Source organism: Desmodus rotundus, chromosome 1 (assembly GCF_022682495.2).
Source record: "Desmodus rotundus isolate HL8 chromosome 1, HLdesRot8A.1, whole genome shotgun sequence".
In the NCBI taxonomy this organism is placed as follows: Eukaryota; Metazoa; Chordata; class Mammalia; order Chiroptera; family Phyllostomidae; genus Desmodus; species Desmodus rotundus.
This window is the reverse complement of record NC_071387.1, coordinates 81,000,283-81,018,479: the sequence shown is the minus strand read 5'-3', so window position 1 is coordinate 81,018,479 and position 18,197 is coordinate 81,000,283. Positions and strand designations below refer to the sequence as shown.

General features: G+C 55.4%; 1 protein-coding gene across 1 annotated transcript; it reads right to left on the bottom strand.

The window, feature by feature from the left end:
* Positions 1 to 1,643: 1,643 nt before the first annotated feature.
* On the bottom strand, positions 1,644 to 5,295 carry BARX1 (BARX homeobox 1). Its single transcript, XM_024558297.3, has 4 exons — positions 4,871 to 5,295; positions 2,855 to 3,146; positions 2,686 to 2,770; positions 1,644 to 2,325 (listed from the first exon to the last, which is right to left on the bottom strand). The coding sequence occupies exons 1-4, from the start codon at positions 5,091 to 5,093 to the stop codon at positions 2,161 to 2,163; spliced, it is 765 nt and encodes a 254-aa protein (XP_024414065.3). The 5' UTR covers positions 5,094 to 5,295; the 3' UTR covers positions 1,644 to 2,160.
* Positions 5,296 to 18,197: the final 12,902 nt, after the last annotated feature.

Sequence of the window (18,197 nt, the reverse complement as noted above, 5' to 3'; positions counted from 1 at the left end):
AAACCTCTTCCACCCCGCCAACACCGGAATCTAGGCCCCTTCGTGGAGGGCCAAGCTCCCCCACTGATCAGCTATTGTTGAGACAACCGTGCCTGCCTCAGGTTTCCTATCTGCCTTGCAGGCTCTATTCGATGGAACGTTGCAGCCCCTATGCTCTGTTGTGGGATTCACTGAACGTCGCCCTCTTAAAGCCCTGGTCCTTGGCAGCTGATTAGTCCAGTCCACTGAGGAGGTTCTGTGGGGGAAAAGCAGTAGAACCACAGGGTAATCTGCATAAGGTCACGTCCCTCAGATTTAGTAAAACCTGAGACTTGGAACGGTCTCGGGGGAATGTGGGTCAGAACCTCCTTCTGAACCTCCTTTCTTCTACTACTCTGCATGGTTGACAAAGGCCGTAGCTGGAATCTCAGTCCCCCAGGTCCAGCCCAGACAGAACTTCTAGGACCTTCACATCCTTCCTGTTTGCTGTGGGAGGGTTAAGTGCATGCCTCACTTGGCTAGCTTGGGCCTTGAGTAGGAAGATTCCCAGAAGACTGAGGACCACTACATGGAGTGGACCCAGGGCAGCAGGAAGCATGCTGGTTTTCACTCTTCCTGATTTTAAGTCAAACCCTGAGGTGCTCAGGCACCAGAAATTCAAGTGCAGGTTTCAGGAAGGGTAAGTCAAGGTATGATTAGAAAAGGAAGCTACAGCCACTACAGGTAGAGGCCATAGTTGTTCTTACATTCTTCTGACACAAAGCTTGCATCTGAGCATGATGTTCTTCTTTCCCGAGTATTTGCCACTTGCAAGGATCTGGTTTCAAATCCTTATCCTGCTTGGAACTGTACAGGGCCAAGTTGTTGGGGCCTCTCCCCCAGCTTTAAACAGGAAAGTGGCCATCTCCCAAACCCATACTGTGGCCCTTGTCTTAGTAGGAAGAGCAAGGACCCAACCCACACTCGAGCCCCCAGCCCAGCTTAGACTCAAAATAAAGCATCTGAAGCCTTCCCGCAAGGAGGGGGCATCTAGGGCAAGGCCCCACCAAGATGTGCCCCTGGAAACCATGCCCTTGCCAGAGCTCCGGCAGCTTGCAGTCCTCAGCCAGAATCAGCAACCCTCACTGCCCCGAGGCTCTCCCGCCAGGCGCCTCCACCCTGACTGAGTATGCCTCCAGAGAACGTGAAAACTCGGAGGCTGTCACTTCTGGGCTGGAGCTGCCGCTGGTGGTGTCCTCTGTGAGAACCTCAAGTTCTCAGCTCCTGTTGGCCTCAGGAAGTCAAGAGCTCTCGGTCAAGAGCACCACAATCGGTCCTTAAAGTCTTAGGACACTGAACAAAAAGCCGAGGAGGCTATCAGGCCCTGCCACTTCCTAAGTGAACCCCGAGGTGGCCTGGGGCTCCCGTTCTTTTGACGGACCCAACCCCTATAAAGACTGCATGCTATGCCTGAGCGCTCTGGGCTGAGCAGTTTAGACTAAACCTGCAGCCCAGAGGAAAGCGATTTTGAGGATCCTGCAGCCCCAGCCACAGCCATCCATGCTCAGCATGCGTCCAGTGGTGCAGGTCAGGGATCGCTCCTACATGATTCAGGAAAGAATATTTCAGAAGCCACTGATATCTCTCTTAACTCCACCCCACCCCAGCACATATTCAGAAACCCCTAATTTAGACCCATTGTGTCATAAAATATTTTATTGGAAAAAAATCACTGTCTTCGCAAGAGAGGGGTAGGGGCCCCCAAAACGTTAGGGACCCTGCCTCAGGGCTGAGCTGCCAGGTTGTCCTGTATGTGGTCTCTGGCCATGGTGGCCTGTGCGGCCACAGGGTCCCCGACGCTTGGAAGCTGGTGTGTGCCTGAGGCCTCCTGCCCGAGGGACGTCCGAGGCGGGTGGGGTGCGGTAAGGAGAGGGGTGTAAATGTACATGGTGCGCCTGGTGCGCAGAGCTCTGGGCAGAGGCGACTTTGGGTCGCTGGTGTGAGTCTCCAGGCTACTGGTGCACTGGGGCCCGGGTTGGCTTCAGGATCTGTGTCCTTCCTTGTTTGGCCCCTAACTGTCCTCATTCAAGGTAATAATAAAACGTTTACAAAGCAGACAGCGTGAAGGCAGAAGGGCCGGCTCGCGGCTTCTCCCGGACTGAAAGGGGCCGCAGTGGCGCAGTGGGTCCCTGGACTGCACACTCAGTCTTCACGGCCCTGGTCGCTGGCCTCGCCTGGCGGCTCTGCCGGCTTCTCAGCCTCCTTGGCTCGTTCCTGCTCAGTGAGCTGCTCACTGGTGGGGATGGAGTTCTTCTTGGGCCGTCCTTTGGGCTTGGTGGGGGACTCCAGGCCACCGCCTTGCAACACCTAGGCGGGGACACGGGCACGGGTGAGCTGGGACACAGTGTCCTACGACCTGTGCTGGGCAGAGCCTGAAGGGTCCGACAGGCCACGCCTAACCCAGGGAAATGGCGACCATTTGCGCGTGCCTGGGGGAAACCGACCAGAGGCCGGGCCAGGGGTTCAAGACTGCCAGGAAGCAGAGGGTGCAGCGGGGCACCAAGAAATGTGGGCTGAGAGAGGGCACCCAGAGGGACAGAGAGAGCAGAGCGGGAGCAGGCGCGAAGGACTTGGGGGTGGGGCGGGGCGGGAAGCAGCTCTTGAAGAGCCCAGGGGCCTGGCAGCAACTGGGAGCAAAAGCGAAGAAGCCACCAACCGAACACTCACTATTTTCTTCCACTTCATCCTCCGATTCTGGTACCAAGTCTTCACCTGCAACTGGCTCAGACCCAGCGACTCAGCGAGATCTATTCTGGAAAAAGCAGGGTGCACCCTCAGCAGGGTGAACAGCAGCCCCTCCCAACTGCCCGATGAGCTAGGCCTGGCCCCATGATACCTGTCCGGGGTGGAGAGGTACTTCTGCTTCTCGAAGCGTTTCTCTAGGCCCATCAGCTGCAGCTCGGTGAACACGGTACGGCTCCGACGCCCCTTCTTGGCCTTGGTGCCTGACTCCCCGGTGCCCGGTGCCTCTAGCTTCCCACGGAGCTGCAGCTCCAGAGGCAGGTGCGGTGTGCCCGCAACGCTGGGTAGCCCAGGACCACTGGCCAGCAGCGCTGAGCCCAACCCGGAACAGCCAAGTGGTGCCAGCGGGAACTTAAACACTGCCGCTTGCTCGGCCTTCAACACCGCTGCAGGGAAAAGAATAGGGGGCCTGATGAGGTCAGGCCCTGCTCCTCCCGGCAGAGACACCCTCGGCATTCCCTGCTGCCAGCCAAGGGCTAGCGCCCGGCCAGCACCACCCAGCACAAAATTCTCTTCCCTAGCTGCGAAACCCAAGATTTAAGCCACGCCTAGGGTGACTGGCTCCAAAGCCAGTGTCCCCCAGTCTGGGAATGGGGACCTACCCCACCTCGGACTCTGCGCTGGTGTTCCTCTGCCTATGCCGCCTTTGAGATTTCGGGATTCTCAATGAACAAGTTCGAACCTACAAGGTGCACACAGTGTTTCACAGAAAATGGAAACCAAAAAGAAAAGGCATCGAGATAGGAAGATGAGCATTTGCCCAGTCAAGTCGGCATTGCTGTGTTCAGGAAAAGAATATCGATGGAGTAAGCAGGTCTAATTCTCCTGTATGGGCACAACAGCCATGGGCAGACTGGGTCCACAGCAAGGGGGAGGTTTGAGCCCTTCCCAAAAATGTCCAAGCACCCCCCGAATCCCAAAATCGTTCTTCCTGTTTTTTCTGTGTAGTATTTACCCTGTAAAGATATTTCGATTTTCATTACTTGTAAATGATTTTTTTTTGCCCGCTTCAAACGAATTATTAACCACAGTGCAGCTGGAGGCAACACGGAGCGGTGAGGCTGCATCAAAGTTGGGTTTAAAACGAACAAACTGGCCCTGCTACCCCGTGGGAGTGCAGAGCACAGGCTGTAGGGTGACCGGGGCCCAAGAAGATGGCTGGCAGGACTGGGGTCCGGCTAGAACAAGGCGGCCTCCTTTCCCCACAGTCGTCCCACTGCCGGGCAGGTGCTGTCCCATGGAGTCCGCGAGGGCTGGCCGAGGTTCAGCATAAGTGTGAGAGGGGAGCCGGAGGGACCCAGAGGGAATGCAGGAGAGGGAAGGCAACCCCGCCCCACTGAGAGAGGCCAAGAGAGGTGGATGTAGGGTGAAGAGAATTGGGGAAAGGCAGGAAGAACACGGGGTGCGGCGGAGAGGGCACTGGCCGGGCAAGGCAGGCCCCACCAAGGAAGGAAGAGAGTCCAGAGGATCAGAAAAGGCCCCGGTGGGCAGCTCAAGCTCCACGGAGGGGCCGCAGACCTGGAAGCGGAAGGGCCAGTCGGGCAGCGGCTCACAGTCAGGCGTCTGGTCTCCAGGCAAGGCTAAGGGGTGTCCGTGCTGCAGTGCAGGCTAGTCTGTCGCCCGCCTGAGCCCAAGGGCTTCGGGAGGCTTCGGGCCGGCTCGGGCCTGAGTCAGGCCCCTGCACAGCACTCGGAGATGCAGGGCTCTTCCCCAAGGTCCGGATTACCCGCCGAGGGCAGTACCAGGCAACCCCGGCCATTGCCGGCCAGTCCTTTGCGGCGAAGGCCCATGCACCCGCGGCCTGAGGTCGCTCTGACTCGCAACCTGAGGTTAGCAGTGTAGACCTTTGCCCGCGTTGGGAATCCGACCTCGGTGCGCGGGGCTGGAGGCCGCAGGGTAGCAGGGAAGGAGAGAACAAACACCCTCCCCGCCGGCCTGGCCCGGCCCGGGCACGAGGCCTGGTTCTCGAAACGCCCGGCTTCTGCCTCTCTGCTTTCCGGCCGGGCGCACAGGGAACCACCGGGAGTCCACGCGCCCAGAGGTGCGTCCTCACGACGGCGTGTCTTATCCCCTCCCTCCCAGCCGCCGGCACCCGAGGCCCCGCACGTACCCAGGTGGTTGTGGAAGGGCCGCGCGGCCAGCAGCGCCTGGACGCCGAACTTGAGAAGCTCGCCTGCGGCGGCTGCGGCGGCGGCGGGTGCGGCGCCCTTGGGCCCTGGTGGCTCAGTGAGGATCTCTTCTATCATGAAGCTGCGGTATCGGTGCGGCCTGTGGTCGACGCAGCCCTCGGGCGGCCCGAAGCGCGCAGCGCCCGGCTCCCCCGGCCGCTGCATCGCGGCTCCCGCAGCTCAGCAGCAGCAGTGGCTCCAGCGCAGGGCCCGCACGGGGCTCTAGGCCGGCCCGCAGCTCCCGGCGGCGCAGGGGTGCCGGCTCATGCCCCCTCCCCCGCCGGCAGGCCGGGCGGAGGCACAGGGCGCGGGCGGGGCGCGCGGGGCTCGGCCGGTCGGACCCGGGACTGCGCCCCCGCCCCGCACCGCTGTGCCCCTAGCACAGCCGGCCTCGCGTCACCGCCCCGCCCCGCCCAGCAGCCCCGCCCAGCGCGGCCAGCCGCCCCCCGCCCACCACCCAACCCCGTCCTACCCTACCCTACCCTACCCTGTCCTACCCTACTCTAAGCTGAGCCCGAGGGAGGGCCGGAGAAGGGAAGACGGGAGGGAGGGGGCCTCGAGAAGGGCCTGCGGACCCAGACCAAGGGAGACCCAGCGGAGCGCACACCCAGGAAGGCGAGAGCAGGAGAGATCGGGAGAGGAGACCCCCAACGAAGGGAGCAAAGGGATCGAGAGAGGTGAGAGAGGGCCAAACGGAGACAGCAAAGGGCCACCCAAGATGCGAGACGGAGATATGAGGGTGCCAGGGACGTCGACCAAGCGCAAAAAGAGACCAACAGAGGCGCTGGAGCCAACCGGGCCGTGACGTGCCGGCGGGCACATAGGCAAAGCAGGGCAGAAAAAGAAGGCATTAAAAGAAAACAGGGGACATCTAGGAAGGGGAGCAGCCTGGGCTGGGGTTAAAGGAGCCCGGGAGAGGTCGGGAGAAAAAGAGGCAAAAGCCACGTGGCTTGGCTGGGAAAGGGTTGGCGGTGCGCAGCCTCCCGGCCAGGGCGCCCACTGGCAAGGGAGACGCAGTAGGCAGGGGTGCAACTGGTAGAGCAGAGGCTGTACCTGTGCACTCCCGCCTCAGTTTATCAGACAGGGCTTCATTTCTCTCCTCCCCTCCCGCAGCTGCCCAGAAAGGAAAACTTTATCCAGCCTCAATCTGCTTATATTGCCAAATGGTTCCTGGACACATCCTCCTTGGCAATTCCAGGGAACTGGGGGGTGGGTTTTATCCCCATAGACAGAGGAAGGGATGGATAAGAGGAAAAGGAAAGGCTACATTCCATCTTTTCTCAGCATTGGAGCCTTATTAAGGTTCAGGAAGGCTGTAGCATACTCTAGCTCCTTCTCATCGTTGCAGGAATATAAACTCTAGCCATGGGGAGAACCCCAAACCTCACCTCTCCTCTAAGCTTCTCTCTTTGCCCCTGCCACTCAGGACAGGCCACTGTCCTGTTCTGGGCCTCAGCGTCCTAACCTGTCTGAAGGAGATGCTGACACTTGGCTCCAGTCGGGTTGTGAGGATTGAGTGGGGGTCCTGCACATGCTGACCCCACATGGTCTGTTAGAGAGAGATACCTAGTTCATTCATCAGGACAAGGAGGGTCAGGGGAAGGTGGATGGGGATGGGGAATCCTGGGAGCTAAGAGAGGGTGCCTACCACCCCTGAGGAGTTCCACACTGGGGTCCTGGGCCACTTCTCCTTCCTATGTGAGCTTGGCTTGGGGCTTCAGTGGTCACTTCAGGGGAAGTAGAGCCTACCATACCCAAGGTCCTGCTGCACCTCAAGGTAATGCAGTTTCTGTAACTCCAGGCACTAGCAGGGAGATCCTCAGTCTGGCCCCAGGTCCTAGCACCTGCCCCAGACTTTGTGTGGATTAGGAAATGACTAAGATTCTTTGTCCACAGGGACAAAGACTGTCTTACCAGAGGCTGGCAAGACTAGGACCCTAAGAGCCCAGCTGCCTCTACCCACAGCTGTTAAGAGACTTCCACTGGGGCTGCCCCTTTCTGAATCTCAGTCATCATCAGCACAGAAAGGTGGCCTCCAGGTGCTCCACCCATGTGGTACTGTGAGTCACCAGGCTCTTCAGAAGGGGATGGTGTGGGACCTCACTGAGAGTGATGGTGTCTCACAAAAGGCAGGCCTCCCTCCCAGGGAGAGGTGGAGAAACAGTGGATAGAGCCAGCCTTGGTTGGTCCAGAAGCTGCCAAGCAAACAGAAAAGCCAGTGTCTCCTGGTGTTTGTCACCCTCTACAACCACCTACTTTCTCAGATGGGGAAACTGAGGCCCAGCAGAGGGAAGGCAATGGACCAAGGACCACAGTAAGTAGGGTTGGTTTTCTCTTGCTTCCTGTAAATATAGCATGGGACCCATTTTTTTTCACCCACCCTCCCACCCCCGCTGCACTCAGGAGAACCTACCCAATGTCTCCTCCTTTTCCTGTTTCCACATCTTCCCAAGGAAATAGCCTGGGGGTGGTAGTTTCATTGGAGGGCCAGGCCCAGACACTCCACTCCATCCCTTCACTTCTTCCTTGGACCCCTGCCTGAAGCTGCCAGCTCTGACACATCTCTGCCCCCATGCAGGGGCTCAGATCCTGCAGAGAGAGAGCTTAGGTCCCAGACCAGAGGGCTTGAGGATCATATTGATCAGCCCTCACCAAACCTATTTTGGCCCTGGGGTAACTCAGATTTAAGGGTAGGAGGTCATTTTTAGAATCGAGGCCTCACTCTAGATTTGGGAGACCCGAAGACTAGTGCAGTCCAGCCCCCAACTCTATTTCACTGGCGCGGAGGCTTTCCGAGTGACCCCGCCCCCGCCCCCTCGCCTTGAACAGGGGCCAGGGCTTTTTCCCTGTGGCCAGGAGAATCCTGAGCGCAGGGGCGGCCCCCCAGGGAATGAGGCCCTGGGGTTCTTTGGGGGAATGGCCGGCAGGCCTTGACAGGCCCCTAGGACTGAGAGAGCCCGGCCTCCACCTTGTCAGCCCCCCAGCCACCCCCCTCAGCGGGTAGGCCTCCGATCGCCTCCGCTGGACGAGGTCTCCCTGCAGCGCCATTCCAAAGCAGAGCCACCCGCAGAGAAACAAACCCCTTTTAGGCGAAAAAGTGCGCACAAACAGCCTCCTTTGCTCCGGGAATTGCCGCGTTGGCGCTGGCGCAGGGTTTTCTCAGAGTGGGATCTATTCCGCCGAGAACAGAGGCCCAAAGAAGGGAAGCCCCTGGTCAGGGCGGCCTCCGGACCCCCCCCCCCAACGCGATCCCAGTCAGCGGACTCATCCCAGAGGCGAAGCCACCCCGCCCAACGCCTGCGACCCTCCGGGCCTCCTGCCGCCGCTGCGAAAATCCCGGAAACCGTCTGCTCGCAGCGGGCGCTGTGGAAAAGGTGACTTCAGCGCCCGAGGCCAACCGCCCTTTCCCGCGGCCAGCCACGGGGGCTGCGGGCAGGAGGAGGCCCGGCGCCGCCCCGACGCCGGGTGGGCTCCCTCCCCACCGCTTCTCAGCTTCTCTCCCAGAGCCTCGAAGAGAAGGTGACGACGGGGAGGGGGTACCTCCATCCTTAATCCAACCTCTCCGAGCCAGGGCACAGGTGCCAGACCCTCCCCTCTTCCTGCGCAGCCTTCCACTTCCTTCAGCACCTCCGAGGAGGTTCTGAAGTCTGGGTGGGCGGGGGGGCGGGGAGGGGGGAGCCCGAGCCCCAGGACGCACAGGCAGTTTGAGTCCGGGAGGAGGCAGGCGGGCAAGGTGGAGGCCTGGATCTGGGTGCTTCTGCATTGCCTGCAGGGTCCTGGCTGCTTCCAGTCCCCGCGCTGACCCTCACTGGTTTCCAGAGTCTCCTCTCCTAGTTGCCTCCGGTTTCTGTTTCACTCCGCAAAACGCAGTCGGGGCGGGAATGGAGGGGCGGTTTCTTCTGGATCGATAGGCTCACCTCCGATTGCAACCGTCCAGCAGCTGCCCGCAGGGACCACCACCACCAGTTGATGGACCGGGAAGCCGAGCCCGAGGGGCCCTGCCAACCCGGCCCCCTTGCACTCCCGCGCCCCGCGGTGGCATCGGCGTCTGGAATGAAGCTTGTCCTCCTCTCCCTTTCTTTCCGTCAGCCTTCGGTTTTGATTGCACCCGGCCCAGGCAGGCCTACGGCGGTGACAGTAGCTCTAGGGCGGGTGCGCGGGTTGGTCTCGCGGATGCCGCCTTGACCCGGCCAGGAGGGAACCGTCCGGCTCGCGGCCCGCACCCCGTTCTTGCTTGGGAGCTTGCAACTAAAACTGGAGACACTCGTCTTGCTTTCAAAACAGGAATTCTCTGGGTTATAAAACTACCCACTCCTCACATTCGCAGGCCGAAGCTCCCAAGGACCGCTCTGTAACCTTCCCGTTGTAAAAGCGGGTGTCTGCGATGCCTTCCCGTACGAGAGTTTGAGTCAACTGTGGACTTTTCGTTTTGAATTATTTCAAACCCCTGTGAGCTCGGGGCTCGAATCGTGTTTTGGGACAGCGTCTTAAGACCCCTCCCTCTCCTGTTCAAATTCTCCCTCTTCAAGTAATTTACAAGTTTTTACCTTTGGAATTGTTGACTTTTTAAAATGTTATTTTATTTAGAAGTGTGCTTTTAAAAATATCCATAGGTAGGCAATAACTGCTTTGACCCATAAAAAATCGGTTCTTGGTGCCCCCGGGGACCCAGGGCGATTCTGCTGGACACAGCGCAGCCCCAGGGCCCCTCCCTGGGAGGGCCCCAAGTCCATTTCACGCCCACACCTCCGAGGGCGCTACGGCTGTCGATGCTACATTGGATCTGAGTCCTGGAGGCCACTCCCGGGGCAAGGAAGTCGTGGCCGCCGGCACCTCGGTGTGGGCTCCTCCACGCAGCGCCAGCGGAAGCTCCCGGACTTGTCCTGCCTGAGTTGTGGGGGCTGAACAGCAGAGAGGAGGGTGCCAAGGCCGGGACGCTGGGACTGACTCCTGCCCTGGCTCGGAAAGTTCCAGCCTTCAGGAGAGAGTGAGTGTCGTATGGGTGACTCCATCCCGACAGGTGCCAGGTCGCCAGCTTTCGCCTGAGCTCTTGGAACCTGAAGACGCGGAGGACTGCCTTCACGACGCAAAGAGAAGGCCCCCTGAGGAGGGCCGGGTCTCTGCAGCTGCAAAAGCCAGATGAGCGTGAAAATGGCTAGAGATTTTCCTTTCCTTCTTTTTTCTTTTCCTTCCTTCTTTGCTCTTTCCCTTCCCTCTTGCCTGCCCCCATTTAGTCCCTTCTTTCTTTTATTAACTCTCCCTTCTCTGCCAGCATCACATTCTTTTGCTCTCACTCTCCTTCCTTACTGCTCTCCTCTCCCTTTCCCAATTTCCTTCTGTCAGAAAAAGGGCCAAGCCACAGTCTGTCCCCTAATAATAAAGAGGAGGCCCCAAACTTACTGTCATTCCACTCCCCCAGTTGTTAAATGTAGATCTCTTGAAGGGTTCCGTGACCTGTTTACTTGGGTCAAAGATCGCTCCCAGCCAGCAGGGCAGCCTGGTGAGGGGCAGGGGGAGGGGCCAAACCCCAGTTAAGCAAGGCATCCTAGCCCTGACTCCCAGCCAGGTGAAGGGGGACCACTACACCTCCTCTAGGATGTCTTCCAGAAGCAGGTGGGAGGCCAAATCACATTGCCTGTTCCAGCAGGGACTCACACTGGTCTCTCCACCTGGCATAGAAGTTCCTTCTCCACTTGAGAAACAGAAAGAGGCCACAGCTGCCCAATCCCCTCAGAAGCCAGGCCAGGACTGACCTCTGGTTCCTGGGCTCCAGGCCAGCCCTCCTCCCTCCTGCTGGTCTGAGCAAGAGGAATGAGCCAGAAGCCTGGTGCCCCATCCAGAGTTACTGAGCTTTCCTGTGCGCCTGCCCCCGCCCATCACACCTGTGCTTTCTGCACCCTCTTGTACTTGCTTCTCAGTGCCAGGGTGCCAGAACAGGCTCAGAGGTCCTGCTCACAAATGCTCAAATGCCATGCAGAGCACACAGGGGACTCCACAATGAGCCCAGGACCTCTAGCTTCAGGTTCTTTCCTGCTTCAGACCTTGAGCAACCCCCATTCCCTGACCAAGCCTCAGTTTCCCCATATGAAAAGATGACAGGGGGTGGACTGGGTGCACCCTCCTTACCAATTTTAAGAGACTAGATCAGGACTCACAAAACTTTTTCTGTAAAGGGCCAGGTAATTAAGTAGTTTAGGTTCTGCCAGCCATGCAGTTCTGTTGCAGCAAAGCCACTCTGCTGTTAGCGTGAAAGCGGCCGTAGGTGGTAGGTAAGTGATGAGCATGGCAGCACTCCCATCAAACTTCATTCATGTACAGTGCCACTTGACCTTCTTGTGATTTTCACATGTCATGAGATACTGTTTTTGTTTTGATTTATTTCAACCATTTAAAAATGTAAAAACCATTCTCAGTTTACAGCCATACAGAACAGTCAGTGGGCTATAGTTTGCCAATTCCTGATCTAGATTTAGTTTTTTTTATTGTATAAATGTATCCACTTACATATCAGAAGCGTTATCTTATCTAAAAATATTAGAATTAAAATTTTATTCATACTATTGGGGCTTCAGAAACAAATCATCTGGTACATTTCCTACTCCCATGTCTGAATTCTCAACGATGTAATATCTTCTGATACTAATATACCTACACCCTGGGCTGGATGCTTTACAGTCATCTCGTTTAATCCCATAATAGTCTTTGGAGTAGAGATTACTCATGCCACTTTCCAGCTCTTTGCACACCCCAGTGGCAGGGTGTTCACTCCTTTAAATGGCAGCCCTAATAGACTCTGAGGGCTGCTGATAGCCCAGTGATCTGGCCAGCAGTACCCAGAGGGTGAAGGCCACCATGGATGTGTGTACTCCTTCTGGTCCAGTACTCTCAATTCCATCTAAATCCTCTCCAGCTGGTGAAATGTGGATGGACCAGAAGGCCATGGCCTTGATTTTCTGGGAGTTTCCCAAACCCCGAGCCTCTGCAGGCCTTTGCAGCTGCCAAGGGATAAATGTTCCAAGGAATAAGCAAAGGGAAAGAATATGACAGGAAAATAACTATTATAAATGCGTTACTAAAAGTGTTTTCAGGAAATCTTGCTTATTGGATACCTCAATCGCTTCTGCAGCCTCATAGGCTCTTGCGCCCTCTGCTGGCCAAATGGAGTCCTAACCAGGCTTGCTAAGACCCTCTTTTCCTCTGAAAGGAAAACCCATCCAAGGACTTTCTCCCCCTTTATGTACCAGACACCTGCAGGACGCGAGGATACAAAGAAAAAAAAAACGGCATTTCATCTGTCCTCAAGAAGTGAAACAGATGTGCTCACAAATGACAGGAAAGCTGTAGGATGAGCAGGTAGATGGGTGGCAGGCGCAGATAGGCACTCACAGCTTCTGGAGGGTTGTGTTCTAATAGTGAGCTGGCTGTGTGTGTCCGTTGTTAAATGTTTGGATATTTTTAGTGCCAGCCAAAGGTCCATGGGGAAGTTTCCTACTGCTGAGGAGTCTTTCAGTTCAGTTACAGGCTCCACATGTACTACTCAACTTACAATAGTACCAGGAGCTGCCTGAGGAGCACATACCCTGTGACTCATTGTGCCTCCCCCTTATAAGTATCTCATTTCATCTCAGGTCTAGGAAGAGGACACTTGACTCTTAATTTACAAGCAAGGGAAGAGGGGCAACCTAATTTGCCCAAGTGGCAGAGCCAGGGTTTGAGGCAGCCCTCCCTCCACAGCACCGCTGTGGCCTTTTGGGGTCCTCCCCCATTTTCTCTCCAGCCCTTATTGCTACTGAGGTTCAGACTGGTAGCTTTAGTGGCCAAAGTTTAGTTCTAGCCAGCGTCCACAAGTCCACTACACTTACTGTGTCCAAAAATGGGCTCCTTATCACTTGCCTCTCCCAGGCTATTTTTCCTGCTCCCAGTGCCTGGGCTGGTGCAGAAAAGCAGCTGAAGAAGCCATAGGTGTGGACACACCTCACTGACCATTGACCAGAGAGAGCCCTGGGAGGCAGGGCCTGCTCCTGCCAGAGCAAACAACAGGCAAGGTATCCCTAGTGGGAGGGCAGGGGAGCCAGGTTATACAGCCCCTTCCACAGGATGGCCCCCATGCTGGCCCCAACCCAGGCCCATCCCAGCTGTCTAGGAGAGCAGATAGCTTCCAATGGTAGAGGGTGACATAAGGTGGTGGCTTTGGGAAAGAGGCCACTCTGAGAATCCAAAGAGGAGCCAGGAAAGGCAGGGGAGGAGGTGGCTGAGGAAGTGTCTGTCCTGATATGGCAGGTTGGCACCAGGAGGCAGAGGAGCACCATTTGCTAGGTCTGGGAAGCCCTCTGGAACCCTGAGCTCAGAGGGGGTGTCAAAGACCTGGGAAGTCTGGATACCAACCACTTTGAGGCTAAAAGGCTTATCCCAGAAAGCCTGTTCCCAAATGGTTTTGCATTCTATGGTGCCCACAGCAGCTTCCTCTCAGCCAGGGAGGTATACTTGCAGCCCCTCCTGGTGCCTAGAGGTAGCTATCAGAGACCCCGGGAAAGGTCTGGAGATGTCTGTTATCACCACATAACTCCCAGGGGTGTCAATAACTGTGCTCCTGGTTGTGCAGTATACAACCCACAGCAGTCCTGCCAGTTATTTGCTTCCTTCTGTTCTCATAGATCAAAATGGGGTTGTAGAAACTGTTATCATTAAGTTCTAGAACATTCTGTATGCCCCTTTCCCAGATGATAACCTACACACTGAAACAAGGGAGGACAATATATCCTATGTACACACTTCATGTTAAAAATCTACCTTAATTTAGAAATCTAGTGACTTGCTGTTTTATGCTTCTATTGCAGATTAGAGCAAAATTTATCTCTGGGAATTTTGAGTGAGGAAAGTGTGGCAGGCCAAATTTTATGACTGCCCCCTGTTGTACATGCCCTGTATTACCCCCCAGCCCCTAGCCCCTCCCCCCAACCCCAGAATGTGGGCTGACCTATCCTGTGATAGGCTATCACTGCCCTGATCCAGTTACCTTAAGAGGAAAAAAAAAAAAAGCTAATGTAATTAAGGTCCCTAATGGGTTGCTGTCGAATTGATCCACAGGGCCAGGACTCCAGGGTAGACTCCAGGATAGCCTCCAGGAGCAGGGAGCGAGGAAACAGATTCTACTGACAGTCTGAGTGACCTTCCAAGTGGGCCCATCCTCCACTGGGCCTCCAGATAAGACCACAGCCCAGTCAGTGCCCTGACTGCCACTCTGTGAGACCCAGAGCAGAGCACCCAGCTAAGCCCTGCCTGGACTCCTGACCCACAGATACCCTGAGATAACAAGTATGTGCTGTTTTAAGCCACTACGCTTGTGGCAATTTGTTTTGCTACAACAGAAACTAATTTAGTAAGGGTTGTGCCTGGGCAAAACCTGACTTCAGCCTCAGTGGAGAAAATACAAGAGAACAAGACACCACTTTAGGAACCTTTGCTCTCTACCGTGACCCAGGGCAAAGCTGGGAGTCTCCCTGCTGAAGGACTATGACGCACCTTTATCCCTAGTGTGTGTGCCTGCTGCTGTCTGAGGAGGCCCTTTTGGCAAGAAGCTGGCTGCAGTGTGGGCAGGACCTATGTGGTGCTTCCTTGTTTGGGGTGGAGAACAACAGGGTTAATTCTAATTGTCCTGTGTCCTCATGTCTTGCAACTGCCATCTTGCTGTGAGTAAGAGTGAATCCAAGGAAGGCCCCATTGAGAGAAGGATGGCTGTCCCTAACATTCTTGAGGCTGCAGAGCTGGCTGGACACAGATATCGGGGGATGAGTGGTGTCCGGCTCCACTTTATTCCACCCCTCCCCATTCCAGTTAACTCTCCTGTGCTCTGGGATACAGGAAAAAACAGCAAATGGAAGTTAACCTCACTCTCAGACTCCAGGTCTGGTGCACTGGGGCCCTGCTCTGCTACCACAACTAGAGTTTGCTCTGCAGCCAGGTTTTAGCCTCCCACCCCCACCCCTATTCTTGTGGCAAATGCACTGCCCACAGAGACCTCTCCTCCACTGCCTCCCAATGACGCAGTTAAGTTGTGGGTCCCATTCTCTGCCTGCTACATCTGGATCTCGATTCCCACCATGTGCCCAATGTGGCTTGTGTGATGGGACCATCCTTCCTGCTGGATGGGCCTGGGCCCTGGTCAGTGTGGTTTTGATACCCAGATGGCCCTGCTATAGCCCTCACTGTCCTCTTCTCACACCCAAAACATTTGGAGGAAAGCAGGGTGGCCTGTGGATGAGTGGCAGACCTTGGCAAATTTCTATCAGAGCGAATTGCAGACTGTGAACAGCTGGAGTGAACATAGCACTAATGACATTGTATCACAGTGTGGATGTTATTTTTTTAAATCTTTCTGATTAAGTCCTGTCTCCATTTGCCACTGGGGTGGCTTCACTGTGCTAACAGGCTGGCCACTCTCCTCTCAGTGGACAAGGCCTGCCTCAGCCCCAGGACCAGGCAGGCATCAGTGCCCACGATTGCAGACAGTGTTGTGTTGAAACTGGATTCATCTTAATAATTAACTACTTCCCATCTTTGGTAAGTGATGCTGGGGTTTTTTATTACTTAAAGTGTGGGTGCATTTTAAATGCATTTATTTATTAAGAAAAGCATTTTCATTTAAAAGAAAAAAAAAAACTCAGATCAATAATAGCCCAGGTGGTTCTTAAGGAAACAGCACGATCATAGAGGTGGAGTGAGTGGGGCAGCTTAGATCGGGGCTTACTCTCGTGATCTGGGGCACAGGCCTTCTCTGTGCCTCAGTTTCTTCAAGTAAGAAAGGAGGATAAACATCGGGAGGATATTCACAAAGCCTTCAGCCAGGGCTTTAAATAGAATTGTGTTTGTTAAATAGAATTGACCCCTGGAGTTTGGAAACCTGCACAGGGCACCCTCTGAGCCACAGGGTGGCAGATGCCTCCCAGCAGAAATCACCTCACCCTTCCAGATGCTGCTGGTGGACCTGTGTGAGGGGGGCTGCCCCAGCACTGTGGTCCACAGCCTGATTTTCCTCTGTCACTTGCTTTTCTTGTTCCTTGACAGGACCTTTAGCTCATGATTGGAGGAAGTGACTGGCACATTAGTGTCTGACAGGGGGCTTCACCCAGTCAGTGAATGTGAACAAATAAAGTGAACAAATGAAGCCCTAGGAAGGCTCCAAACTGTGCCCTGGCCATGTAGCTATCTTGACGTGCTTGCTGTGGAAAAAGCCCTGAGCTCTTGGGGGTGGGAGACATGGGCCAGCCTCTGGCAGGGGTCACCCAAATCTAGCTGAACACGACTCCTTGGAAGGAGCCCTACAACAGAGTGAGACAGCAGGGTCCCAAGCCTGTGCCCAAGAGACTGTCCAACATAAGTGCCTAACTCAATGCCCGGATGCTTCCTGATAGTCAGTGAAGTGAACCTGCCTGCGAGGTGGTAGCCAGGTGGTAGCCAGCCAGCCATTGGCCAGCCTGGAGCACTGTGATGGGTGCACAAGGCTGGGGACTTCTGAGACTGGCTGCCCTCCTGGGAGCTGACCTGAGCAGTGTGAGATGTGAAGTGTGCTGGGTGGGTGAGGGAAGTATCTGAGGGAGACTGAAGCAAGGAGGCCATGTTGTTCTTGAAAATGTACAGTTCTGGGAGTGAGGCAAGACGTCATGGAAGTTCAAGGACTACAGCCCCACATAACATCTGGCAGTGATAATCAGCAGTATTCTGCCACCACGGAGAGACAGAAGTCGGCTAGAAATCCAGGTGCTGTCTTAAAAGGCCAGCAGAAAAAAATCTCATTCACAGCTACTCACCCTGGGCTCCGACAGAAGGAGAGTGGATGGAAGCAGCCTGAAGTCGTGTGCGGACAGACTGTGTTGTGTGGTTCTGAGGAGAGAGCTGAAGGGACAGCTTCCAGGGTCCCTGTGCTGAGTCCCTCTCCCACACCACCCATAGACACCATCTTTTCAGGGTCAAGCACTCTCCTCCATACTGCATCAGCCTGGGGAAATGCACTAGTCCCACCCTCCTGACTTCCAGTGGCCCTATGGCATCTCCTATGCCAAGCTTTTGACTTACATAGGAGTCAGTTGGCTATGGCCAGCCTGGGCCCTTGGGCAGTCTCTCTTGGGAGGCTCTCAAGGAGGTCTGTGCAGGCTTGGGGAGAGACTGAGTTTTGTGGAGCTAGTGCAGCATCCATTTTTCCCTCGCAGGCCTGACCAGCACTACCATTCCTGTGGAGAGCCCTCCCTTCCCATGGCTAACTCTTGGTCTGTTTGGGCCTGATAAACTGCTGGCCTCATGCTGACAACTCCCTGAGAGCCTGTCCCACCACAATGGTCCATGGTGGTGGCTGATCTTGGCATACCTTGAGACTTTTGCTGAGTGACCTCATTCCAGCACAGGCACTGAGTTTGATTTTATATCAATAGGCACTGCACTACCACTTGCCCTGGTGACTACCCTGAATACCTGGTGACTCACTGACAACCTACCTCGTGCAATTTGCTTACCACCAGAGGCTCTTTCAGTAACTGAGCCTAACAGGCAGCTAGTGGAGGAGAATTGCAGGGTGTCTCCAGCCTTTTACTTACACCCCCACCCTGCAGTGCTGGTGGAAGCCAGCCAGTCTTGGTACACTGCTTGTCCTCTCTGGCCCCTCCCATGTACATTCAAGACCAACAGAGGCAGCCACAAACTTTAGATAGTTTTGTAGCTTCAAACAGGCAGCACAGGGCCAGTTACAGGTAGAACCTGACATTAACCAGCACCCAGTGGCGGGATTCAGACCACATCAGAACACAGCACAATTAGCTCCCCAAGTGGCACACCCAAAGGGAGATCTTGGCAGCCATCAGACCCTGCTGGGGAAAATCTGCTTCCTGGGTCAGCCGCCACTCAGCAGCTTGTACAATGTGATTAAAGTTGATCCTCATAGTCAGCCAGCCCAAGGGTCAACCACACCTACAAATGTACCAACAGCAACCAAGATTCAACTACAGTAGGAGGGTTCACAAAACCCACATAAAGGACACTGCTGGAGCACCAGGCTCAGGTGATCAGGGAGACTGCCATTGAACCCCACAAGATACCTACTACATAAGGTCACCATACTGAGACTAGGAGGCATAGCAGGTCTACCTAACACACATAAATAAATACAGAGAGAGAGCCAAAATGGGAATACAATGAAAGACACTCCAAATGAAAGAATAAGATAAATCCCCAGAAATAGAACTAAATGAAATGGAGGCAAGTAGGCTACCAGATACAAAG